Source organism: Kogia breviceps, chromosome 5 (assembly GCF_026419965.1).
Source record: "Kogia breviceps isolate mKogBre1 chromosome 5, mKogBre1 haplotype 1, whole genome shotgun sequence".
NCBI lineage: Eukaryota > Metazoa > Chordata > Mammalia > Artiodactyla > Physeteridae > Kogia > Kogia breviceps.
In genome coordinates, this window is record NC_081314.1 from 101,313,753 (window position 1) to 101,325,990 (window position 12,238).

A 12,238-nucleotide genomic window follows, 5' to 3' on the forward strand; every position below is an offset into this window, starting at 1 on the left:
AGAGACTTACAAAGAAATGGAGCCTGAACTATGCTCAACATAGCAAAATGAATTATGCCCAACTATACCTCCTGACTTCTATTCTAAATGAATATTATTCCTTAATATTAAAGCCAGATTAAATCAGCTTTATTTGCAGCCAAAAGCCCTAATACACTGGTATTGTTTTCATAATCAGAAAACATATATATTTAAAATATCAATGAATAAGGAAAAAACAAATAAACACAGGCCATGCTCAATGAGAGGTTATCAGAGATCTAACAGAATTTTCCCTACAAAGTTTTGCTAGATATCACATATCTCATATGTGATATTTTTTCTCCCATGGTTTCTACCTGCATCATTCTAATCTCTACTTCCATCATCATATCACCTCCACCTTCTTGCCACTCTCTTATAAAGACCCATGTGATTATACTGGGCCCACCCAAATAATCCTGAACAATATCCTTATCTCAAGATTCTTAACTTAAACTTGTCTGCAAAGTCCCTTTTATCAGATAACATATTCACAGGTCCTGAGAATTCATACACTGATATCTTTGAGGGCTTTATTCAGCCTACCATATATACCAACATGATAATAAGTCCTTTACATTCAGAGACGTCTAGAAATTCAGAAATCTGTGAATTCACTATAGAAGTTGCTCTACTCACAATCATCTAACTAGAGAGGTTTTGCTAGTTTGTGGATCTTATTTGTTCCTCTATTTGTTTAACTGAATTTGGCCAAATCTTAGGAAATGTGGGGATTTGGGTGTGATACATCTGAGATGGAGCAGGCGGGATGTCCTAGGATTTGTATTTTTTAAACCCCCATGAATTATTTTGAATTTATTCAACTTTCATTCAAATCTTTATTAATGTTTCAGAAGCTGAAGAATTTAAAGTATCTAACCACATTTTATGTTGAAAAACTAAGTAAAAATGTAATAGTCCTGACAAAGGAAATATTCCTTTCTTAAATTTCAAAGAACTGCGCATATACAATATAAGGGAGACTAACTTGAGCATGAGATGAGGAAACAAAGCCATGAAGGAGACCTGTTACCAATGGAAAGAATATTTGCTGCATTTAGTGCTGTTTGTTTATCTTAACCAACTCTGAATTTGGCATATTTGAAAATGCTTTTTCTCCCCTTACCACCTGTGATGGTTAATGTTCTTATGTGATATTTTTAAGTAAAATTGAATCTGTGCTTTTTAGAAAATACTCAGACACTCTAGTTGCAAGGAGAGTACAACCAGGATCAGAAGCCTAGGAGAGACCAGGGATTAAGGGACGGGAGACGGCCAAGGTTCAGAGCCTTTCCCACCCCCCACTCCCCACGCCAACCTTCTGTAACAATTATCATCATAGTAATAAACTGAACAGTTTAAAAGTCATAACAATACTCTCAGCCTGGACAAGATAACCTCTTTAGACGAGAAGTATCTCACCACACTCCACTAAAAGATCTATTTATATTTTCAATATTAAAATTGTCCTACATCATTTATATTACTGGCACCTCTCTTCTCCATTATTGTTCGGTTTGTGTTCGTGCAGATAGCTAGAGCTGTTAGCGGACATTCTCCAGAAGTTTCCAAGAACTACAGCAGGACTACTAGGGGAATTCCTAACAATAATTCTTAACATTCCTTCCTATTATAATGACATTAACAATGTGGGACTATGGCCTAACCTCTCAAGTCTCTCTTTCTTCTACCTCCTCGGCCATCCTAGACCTACACAACTATCCTCTCTTTTTTTACACCCAGGCTGTTGAACGTGGTAAAACAAAACACACACTCACAAAACCAATGCAAGTAAGCGCCATGCACACGTATGATCTTGAAAGTTATTGCCCCTCTATCATCCTGCAGGGTCAGCTCCATCTTCTACCCCCATTCTTTCAAGCCCCTCGTACCAACCTCCTGGGATCCACCCTCCTTCCACCGTCCGCCTCCTCTCTAGTCAAGAACTCCCTCAACGTCTTACCTTCCAGCAGCAAATGTATCTACACTGCCAACCATTATGACATTTTTCCCTCTTAGGTCAGAGGAAGGAGCATGGCTCCTCCTACATAACTAATAATAAAATAACAAGAACACTCACAATGTACCATGTCCCTCATTCTACATAGTTATTGCTCCATCTGTACTCTAGGTCCCATCCTCTCCTCCTCCCCTTGGTCCATTAATCCTTCTCTCCAGCTCCTCTATGAACTCTTTCCCCTCAATTGCAAGTCCCTCAGACTTCCACTTGCAGCCAAGATACAGAAACAGTGAGATTTACTCCTCCACCTGACACAGTGGCTTTCCAGACACTGCACATCAGACAACAAAAGACATGATGCCTGAAAGATGGGAAATAAAGGAAGTGATTCCTATGACTGATTGCCCTTTGCTTACAGCCTTGAGAGCATCTCCAGGCTGCAGCAGCAAGAGGGGAACCCAGGTGGAGCCTGGAGAACCCCCTAAATTGAGGAGATGAGCTGAGAGTCTTAAAAGACCAAGCTGATTAGAATCCACAGGACAGTAACAGTAGGAGACAGCTGCACACAGAACTCAGGAGATCTACAGAGAGTCCTAATTAAGTATTCAGCAGAGTACTGAAGAGCACGTGTGTGTAAGGAAACTCCTGGAGGCTGGGGAAAGAACCACACGAAAGCATGAGAGAAAACAGTAACCTGAGCTCCCACAGGGCCAGGATGTTTGAGAGACACAAACATTCAGTCTACAGCAAAATCCAAAAACCAAAAAAATACCGTAATTAAGTTGGACCTATAACCTGAGAAGTAACACAAGCCAACACAAGTAAAAGGATAGCATCGGTTTAGATAAAAAATACTCCATAAATTTTGGTGATATGTGAGTTCATGAAGGGAATGGAAGAGAGGGGGAGAGGCGACTACTACTAAGTACCTTCTCAGTGCCAGTCACTTGTGAGGGTTCAATGAGACATGGTCCCTGCCCTGAGCACCACACCCAGTCTTCAAAACAGACTCATTGGGCTTCCCTGCTGGCATAGTGGTTAAGAATTCGCCTGCCAGTGCAGGGGACACAGGTTCGAGCCCTGGTCTGGGAAGATCCCACATGCCGCAGGGCAACTAAGCCCGTGCGCCACAACTATTGAGCCTGTACTCTAGAGCCTGTGAGCCACAGCTACTGAGCCCGCGTGCCACAACTACTGAAGCCCCCACGCCTAGATCCTGTGCTCTGCAACAAGAGAAGCCATCGCAATGAGAAGCCCGCATACCACAAGGAAGAGTAGCCCCTGCTCGCTGTAACTAGAGAAAGCCTGCATGCAGCGACAAAGACCCAAAGCAGCCAAAATTAAATTAATTAATTTTTTTAAAAAAACAAACAGATGTCATCATCTCCCTCCCCTGAAATACTCCTTCAGCTTTCTGCCAGGAGTCAGCTAAAAGGTCCCCTCCTTGAAAAGACTTTCTTTCATCACTCTAAATCTACTCTAGAGAACCCACTTTCTTTTCTCTACAGTACTTCTCACAATTTCTAATTATCATTTATTATTATATTCTATGATTACTTATTACTCTTATTTTCTCCCATGCACATTTAGAATACGAGCTCCATAGTGAAGAAACCACTGCACCTTTGGTGACTAGAACAGTATATAACCATTGAAGACACTCAAACACTTATTGAATGAATGAAAACAGGAACTGTGACTGAGATACGTTTCCTGATGATCAACATTTTCCAGGCTAGTTAGCCCCCGAGGCTAGTTAACCTCGACTTGGTTCCCTTAGTTATGAAGCAGCATGCTGAGTACTCACCTCTACCTGAGTGACATTGATGACCAGCACTACCACCATCAATACTGCAAGCAGACAGCAGAAAAAACGTAGTTTGAAGAAACTGATCCACATTGTCCGGCTGTGTCTTGATCACCCATGGCCGACACCATGCTCCCTTCACTCCTTAAAACTCCATGTCTTTGTTTTTCTGAGCTGCAGATGAGCTTTCAGTTTGACTTGCTTTTTTTCCTGCTGGTTTCCTTATGAGTTCTTTGTATAAAAGAGCAACTGGGGTTGATTTAAGAAGCACATTTTTCTCCAAAGGACTCCTTCAAAGAGGGGAGATGAGAAAACAGATTACCAATTACAACAGCTTAGAGTGGAGTAAAAGGAAAGACACCATATTTCCTCTTCCTTAATCTTACTGAAGACCCAAAGTCATAAGAGAAAGCAATGAAACAGAGCACAGTTATCTATTCCATATCTGGACAATTTACTTAAACCCAGCTCCAGGCTTCTGTGTAAATACAGAGATATTTGTCCTACTACCTATTTAGGTTTTAACTTTTAAGAGAGCAAAGAAGAATATCTTCAAACCCTTAGAAATTACAAAATTCAAGTGTTAATTTTCTAAAGAGGTCTAAGTAAATAAAACCACTTCCCTTCCCTTACAGTTTAAGTTTTATTACATTACTAGGGTAATTATATTTAAAGAGCAGTGAGAAGAAAACCTGTGGTTTTATGAGAAGATCTGGGATTAGGTGCAAACCATTCTGATAACCTCTGGAAAACAGGGATGCCACCCCTCTGTATGGCAGGAGATAGGAAACACCCTTTGGGTTTCTGGCTCCTTCACCACACATGTGATTCTAATGCTCCCTCAGCTGAGTAACAAGGCACAGGAGGAAAGATACCTGCTCTGAAGATGTAGGAGAGGAAAGCTAAGCTTCAGGAGTAACAGCTCACCCAAATCCTTCATCACACCTGCTAGAGGCAGAGGACTTGAGAGTATGTGGCTCCTAACTGTTCTTCCATGTAATTATTTTAAAATGCTCTCCCCAGCTGCTTTTATGATATAGGTAAGCAGTGAGGCTTTCCATGGAAGGCAGGATAGAGAGATAAAGGTGAAAAGGGTGCATAACCACAGTGTAGAGGACCTCAGACTCCCTCAGCTGCACCAATACTCCTACAGTTTTGTGTTGGACCTGGCAAGCCCCCTCTTCCCTCACTCCTCCACTCTTCTGGTCTAATCCATTCCCATACCACAAGCCCCATACCACAAGGACATACAACAACACTTCCTCACCCCAGCTTCATAAAGGAGACAAGGCTAAGCTATTCCAGTATGCTTTCCATCCTCAGAATTCCCGCAGCACTTACGTTTTTCACTTCTCAGCTGATCTCTGTATTTCTATGTATTTCTCGTCTCCCCAACTACTCTATACCAATTAAGACTATATTAAAAAAAAAACAGAAGCTACATATCAGAGAAAAGCAACTTAAGGATAACAATGTGTCATACTTTTGATTCCTTCCCAGTACTTAGCTCTTTACATGATATATGTTGATTCAACAATCCACACAATAAATAATTATGGAGGCCTACTCTGTACTGCACATTGTACTAAGTGCCAGAAATTCCCCTGGCAAAGCTTACACTCATGTTAGGCAAGAGGTATTTCTCTCCTAAATTAAAGAGGAATAAATCCCCCACTCCTGGCCACCTCCACAGGGATGCCAAGTACTGTGCAAGACTGAACTTAACCATTTCATAGCCCCCCGACATCACCCCTCTCCAACACCCAGCTACCTACCCACCCTGAAGTGCCTGTAAATTCTAGGAAGGAAATGGCTGTGAAATAAAGGAAATAACTCTGTCCCCGGGGCCCCTCTGCTCCTCTGCAGAAACCCTTCTCAAGGAGCTGGCCACAAGAATCATAGTTTCCCCTGATGGCCAGAGAGGGAAGACCAAAGATAATACTCCACAGGAACTCAGCTGCACCATGGTAGCCATGGTCTACGTACTGTGGAAAGGCCAGCAGCTCAGAGGACGTCAGTGTGGTTCAGAGCTGCTCAGCAGCAGCACAGCAATGGTCAGTGGCGAAAAAGGATGGCACAAGGGTAGCAGACTTCAGAGCTAAAGGAACGAAAGGCCTTATAGGCAGCAATGCAAACATGCAAGAAGCCCCTCACAGCCAGGGACTTGTCATAAAAATCATTATGGAAGGTCATGCCAGGAAAAGATCTGACTTCCTCCTACAAGTAGGTGGAACACTGAGATTGAGAGATCCACCTGTACACCTAAGTAGATACAGCTTGAGGTGTACTAGACAGGCCTCTCTTTGAAAAGACACATACTAAAATGTTGATAGCTGTCACCTCTGGGTGGTTTTTGTTTTTCTCCTTCATCTTCACCAGGAAATAAAACTCACAAATATAAAGAAAAAAGCTGGTTTCTAAAAGTAATAATTAAAGATGAGCTTATACGCGGACCGGCTAGGCCCGTGAGCCATGGCTGCTGAGCCTGTGCGTCCAGAGCCTGTGTTCCGCAACGGGAGAGGCCACAACAGTGAGAGGCCCGCGTGTCGCAAATTTAAAAAAAAACAAAAAAAGATGAGCTTATAAGGAGAAACAAGGCATTAAATCAGATATGAGCAAACAAATTTAAAATGAAAGACTCCAAAGTGAAAAAAGAAATCTGTAACAGATTTCTGGGTTTTTCCTACAAATATAAAACCTAGGCATTATAGCAAGAAATCTATTTGCAAAGAGAGCAGGAAAATATCATTTGGTATCTCAAATTGCCTTAGAATTGAGTAAGAACAATAGTGCTAGATAGGAATGACTCTAAAAAAAAGTTTCCTAGATCAACCAAAAAATAAAAATATATAATTGAATTTAATTTACCTTTTTTTTTTTTTGGAAATTTCCAGTTCCCAAGAAGAGATACTTATTAGAACGAAGAAATTAGGGTTTACATCTAACTTTCCTTCCAGTGTAAAATCTGAACTCAAGCAATTGTGAGAGCCCTTATTCTTTTCTTGTCACATTCGAAGCACATGTTGATGTTTTTCATTTTTATACCATTCTTCCTGCTGCAACAGAGATAAGCACATGAGATACAGGTTAAAGAGACTGAAAATGAAGCAAAGGAAAATATATTTGAAATCAAGAATACAATTTTATAGCAAAGAGATGTACATAGCTTTCAGTACAAAGTAGTGGGCGGAATAAGGATAGGAACATTTCCTTTCCTAGTAATAAAAAAAAAAAACAATAAGTGGCTATTTATATTCATGAACTTACACAGGGAAAATCATTCTCAGATCTGAGCTAAAGATCAAAACCTTATAAACAGCAACATAACTGGAAAAAATATAAACCACAGATAAAAGCTCCATATGTTTTTTTTTTTTTTAATTTTTATTGGAGTATAGTTGATTTACAATGCTGTGCTGATTTCAGGGGTACAGCAAAGTGAATCAATTATACATATACATATATCCACTTCTTTTTAGATTCTTTTCCCATATAGACCATTACAGAGTATTGAGTAGAGTTCCCTGTGCTATACAGTAGGTCCTTATTTTCTTAACGACTAGAATAATCATGTAGTTCAATGATCCATCCTACCACTAGAGAAAACAAGAAGTATCTGGACGCATCTAAAAGTTGTGATCACTCCATGAGGAATCTCAACTTGAGCAGTCTTGTTTTCAAATCTTTCTGAAATGTTAGTGCACCACTTACTCATGCTTCATATTTATGTTCAAATGACAAGCAAAAAGTAAAATCCATGGTCTGCTGGGTCTGTTTTGCCAAATTTTGATTAAGACTACTTACCAGCCAATCTAAATTCTTTATGGCCTGTGGCAACAACCCTATACCACCATTAGGTACCTGACCTCCTACCCCCATCTCACAAGAGAATTACAAAGTGATTGCTTATGTCACTTGGAATTACAATTGTCAGCAACACAAATGAAATACTTGAGTTCAGTACTAAAAAGAAAATTAGGGGCTTCCCTGGTGGCGCAGTGGTTAAGAATCCGGATGCCTGCCAATGCAGGGGACATGGGTTCCAGCCCTGGTCCGGGGAAGATCCCACATGCCGCGGAGCAATTAGGCCCTTGTGCCACAACTACTGAGCCTGCGCTCTAGAGCCCTTGTGCTAAACTGCTGAAGCCCGCTCGCCGCAACTAGAGAAAGTCCGCAGCAGCAACACAGACCCAACGCAGCCAAAAATAAATAAATAATTTTTTTAAACAAATTAGGCAGCAACCCCACCCTCTGGGGGGGGGGCTAACGTTCTTAGACAACCACTACACAAAAACAATACATTACTGAACAACCACACACCCAGTTTCTGGAACAGTCCCCATCCTAAATACTCTGACCTGCCAGCCACACAGATGTACTTGTCAGAGCAAGTATCTGGAATTTTAATTCAGAATACAAGGACCCCACACATAAAAGACAAAAGCACAGATTTACATGGAATATATCCCGACTCAAATGTTCGTATCTCGAACTTTCCAAAGATCAGCTGTATTTCATAGGGTGCTGAGTAAAACGTTGAAACTTAACAGGGGACTGTCTAGAGAAAGAACTGGGGACTCATCCAAGACCATGATGATGATGATGGGTCAACCAAATAAGATCAATCCTTGGATAAAAATGAAGCAGGGACAGAAGTCTACACAGGGACAGAAGTCTACAGGACTTGTTTCCCCATATTCCATTCCATTTCCCTTTCATGTACCCCCATCTCACATGCCCAAAATGCTGACTCACCTAGGCCTTCTCTTCTTTCAAAGCAGCACCCCACTGCTTTCATAATACCCAGGGAGTAGGGTGGAGGCGGGGGCAGTAGGGTAGAGAAATAAACAAATCAGTTAAATAAGTCACAAAGCAATAAGTGCTATAAGAAAAAAATAGGGCATGTTGATAGGCGGTGGTCTTTAACCTTGCATGCCAATTAATATCATCCCAGAAGCTTATAAAAATACCAATGCCTGCGTTCCACTCAACCAACTGGATCAGAATCCATAGGAGTAGGGCCCGAGAAACAGTTTTAATTTAAGGTCTGCAGATAATTATAATACACAGCCAGGTAGGAGAACCAATGGTATAGAGTGGCCAGAGGGTCTTATTTGTACAAATTGGTCAGGGATGGCCTTTCAGAAATGATGCTCAAATTGTAACTTACGTTGTCCCTCCAGGACAATCCGATTCTGGGTCAATGGGGATAGCCAACCCTACTGCAGGGATCTATCCCTTCGTTTCCTTTCTCAGTTAACAAATAACTGCACTGTATCAGGCCCAGAGAGATTGTGAGGATGAAAGACACAGAAGATATTAAATACAGTCAAAGGAAAGCGGAGCCCAAACACTATGGAGGAACAGTGTGCTGTTCTACTGCGTGGACTGAGATAGTTATCAGGGTCTGGGAGTGCCGCCAGCTTCAAGAGCACACGCTGATGTTCCAAATGATAATTAAGCACAGTGAGAAGGGGAGAGATCCATCAGAGCAGCGTGATCCTTTATTCTTTAGAAAATGTGGCAACAATCCTCCTTTAGAATAAATAATGAAAGCAAGGAAAATTTTACAGACAATTACACATTTTTATAAATCCTGTGAATCCCTCTAACCACCACACTAGTGGTCTTTGATCAAGTGGAGATGAGCGACAGGCCAGGCAGAGAGTCTCCACATCACACCTTGTAGAGTCACACTTTACCCAAGCGACCTCAATCTGATGTCCCAAAACGACAGCTCAGTAAAACCAAAATAGTCCAACGCATGAGAGGACCGCCAGCCAAGAGGCAGCTGGGTCTCAGAGCAGCGATGAGACTGGAGATGCGGGCAGAGGAGGGAGGCGTCTCCAAGTTCCCCGCACTCGCTTAGAAAAAGGTGTTAGGGGAAGGGGTCTTTAGCGGCCCGGAAGTCTGGGCTCCGCCGCGCTGCGGCTGCTCCTGCGGGTGTTGCAGCAAGTCGAGAAAGCTGAGGATGGAGATGCTCGCGCCCAGCCCCGCCCAGGGACCGGCTACAGCTCGGGCTACTCCGGACCAAGGCTGCGGCAGCCGGGGGCTTTAACTCTGCCCCGCCTTGGGCCGGAGCCTCCCGTTCCAGGTTCAGATGCCCCAGCCATGACCCCGGGGCTGCAGCTCCTCTGCACCGGGCCGGGAGCTCGGGAGCCAAAGCGCGGAGGAAGGGGCTTAGCAGCTGAGAGGCGCCCGGGAGGAGCCAGGCAATGGTTCGCTCTGGCGGCAGAGGCCCGGCCCGGCCCCGCCCCTGGAGCACAAGCCGCAGGCTGGCACTCACCTCCGCTCTGTCCTCCCGACGTGTGCTCTCCGGTGGCCGAGGACCCCGACGCCCTGATCAGTCGCAGCTGCACCAGGCCGCCTGTCCCCGGCTTCCTGGACCAGCTGTGTCGCCTCACCCCCGACCCCCGGCTGCGATTGGTTGAGCTCTGGGAGGGGCGGACCGAGGGCGCTGACTGACAGCCGCGGGCTTGGAGCGCAAGCGTCGCCCGGAGCAAGGACGCGGAGTAGGTGCCTGTCGAGCTCCACACCACCAGGCTCACGCGCGAGGGTGTCCTGCTGCTGTCGCCCTGTGGTCTGAGCTCTGGCCCCTATCAGGACCCCGGCTCCTGTCGCCTTCAGACATCAGGGTTTCCCCAGGGAGCATCCATTTCGAAGCTTTTGTCTTCTCAGCTTAAGTGACCAAACCCCAGATGCCTCTACTTGGGCCGTCTTTCTGCTCAGTGGCACAATGTTTTGTTCCCTGCACCAGAGAAATAAGATTTGCCAAGCTGGGGCTTCCCTGGTGGCACAGTGGTTAAGAATCCACCTGCCAATGCAGGGGACAAGGGTCCCAGCCCTGGTCCGGGAAGATCCCACATGCCGCAGAGCAACTAAGCCCATGCACCACAACTATTGAGCCTGCGCTCTAGAGCCTGTGAGCCACAACTACTGAGCCTGCATGCTGCAACTGCTGAAGCCCGCGTGCCTGGAGCCCATGCTCCACAACAAAGAGAGGCCACTGCAATGAAAAGCCTGTGCACCACAACAAAGACCCCAGGCAGCCAAAATTAATTACTTAATTAATTTTTTTAAAAAAAGATTTGCCAAGCTCCAGCAGAGAGCCATTGGGTCCTTGAATCTTTGCTTGCTTGAAATTAGTGGACGTATTCTGTTAGCCCTTAAAACAACGCTTTTGCTTTTACTCACCTTGTACGTGACATGGGTCTTCCAGCAAAAAGGCCTGAATACTCCCCACAAACACACCCGAATTCTAGGTAATCCTATTTTGGACTTTCTTCTAAGCAGTAAAACATCTGTAGCAACTATGTGAAATTCAGGAACTGAGAGGAGTCCTTCGAAGACAGAAGCACTTGCTCAGGAAACCGGAAGAGATGGCAGGGGTGCTCCGTGTTCCTCAGGGCTGGGAACACAGGGAGGGGTTAACCCCAGTTTATCCCTGCAAAACGCAGCCTCTAAAAGTAGACTGCCCTACCCATGAGCTCTAGGGCCCTCCCTTGCCAACTACTGAGCAGGTGTGCTGCAATTACTGAAGCCCTGGCCCTAGTGCCCATGGTCCACAACAAGAGAAGGCACCACAGCAAGAAACCCGACACCGCAACGAAGAGTAGCCCCTGCTCGAAGCAACTAGAGAAAGCCTGCGCACAGCAACAAAGACCCAACACAGCCAAAAAGACAAACAAACAAAAAACAAAAAGAAACAAAAGTAAACTGCCCAAGACTATTGTTCCAAGGTCAAAATATTTGACATTTACTGACCACAATGGACTTTATGTGCTCATTCAGAAGTTTTCATGGCAGACCTGCATGCATGGGTGACCCGTATGACTGGAATAAAAGGAGGTTCTACATGGGGCAGTCTCTTCTGGAGTAATCATTTCATTCTTCTTTCTCGAGGATCAGCCTTTTGTACTCATAAAAGGTGGTTTCCATTGCCTCTGTGCCTAATGATCAACAGCCCCATATAACAGACTTCTGCTTTAAGTCCCATCTTCCAGTAGGTGGACTCCCTGCCACTTGTCTTTCACAGTTTGGCTGTCTGGCAAGTGGCTAATACTTAAACAGAACATGCTGACTCCTAGTCATGATTTTGGACCATTGGTGAGCCTTATTAACCCCCATTCACACAGGCACTCAGTACCCCAAGGCATTTTAGTGATCTTATATTTTACAGTTATTACAGACACATACAAGATTGGTAAGGACCAGAGATGCCTGTCCATCACGACTAGATTCTTAAAAGATCTCTGACTGCAAAGTCACCACACTCCCAGTGGAGAGTACTACTGTACAAAAAAAAAACATGTACTTTGGATCCTAGCCTGACTCAGTCTAATTCACAGCTTTGTCTCTTATGAGCAGTGCCATCCCAAACAAAGTACTTAACTTCTCTGAGTTCATTTCCTCAACTGTAAATTAGGGGCAACACTCCCTGCACTTAGGAA

At 44.0% G+C, this 12,238-nt stretch overlaps 1 protein-coding gene across 13 annotated transcripts in view; it reads right to left on the reverse strand.

Annotated features, from left to right (window-relative positions):
- Positions 1–11,118, reverse strand: part of NXPE3 (neurexophilin and PC-esterase domain family member 3) — a 52,916-nt gene extending 41,798 nt beyond the window's left edge. For 2 of the 13 annotated variants that reach the window (XM_067034730.1, XM_059064676.2), the window contains exons 1-2: positions 5,775–5,886; positions 3,789–4,078 (exon numbers count right to left, since the gene is read on the reverse strand). In XM_067034730.1, coding sequence (XP_066890831.1) covers positions 3,789–3,881 — 93 coding nt within the window. In that variant the 5' untranslated portion in view covers positions 3,882–4,078; positions 5,775–5,886. Of the gene's footprint in view, positions 1–3,788; positions 4,079–5,774; positions 5,887–6,656; positions 6,845–8,543; positions 8,580–10,074; positions 10,537–10,982 lie in introns of those variants that run through there. The other 11 variants (XM_067034727.1, XM_067034729.1, XM_067034723.1 and 8 more) reach the window with 11 other exon arrangements.
- Between the last annotated feature and the right edge of the window lie 1,120 nt (positions 11,119–12,238).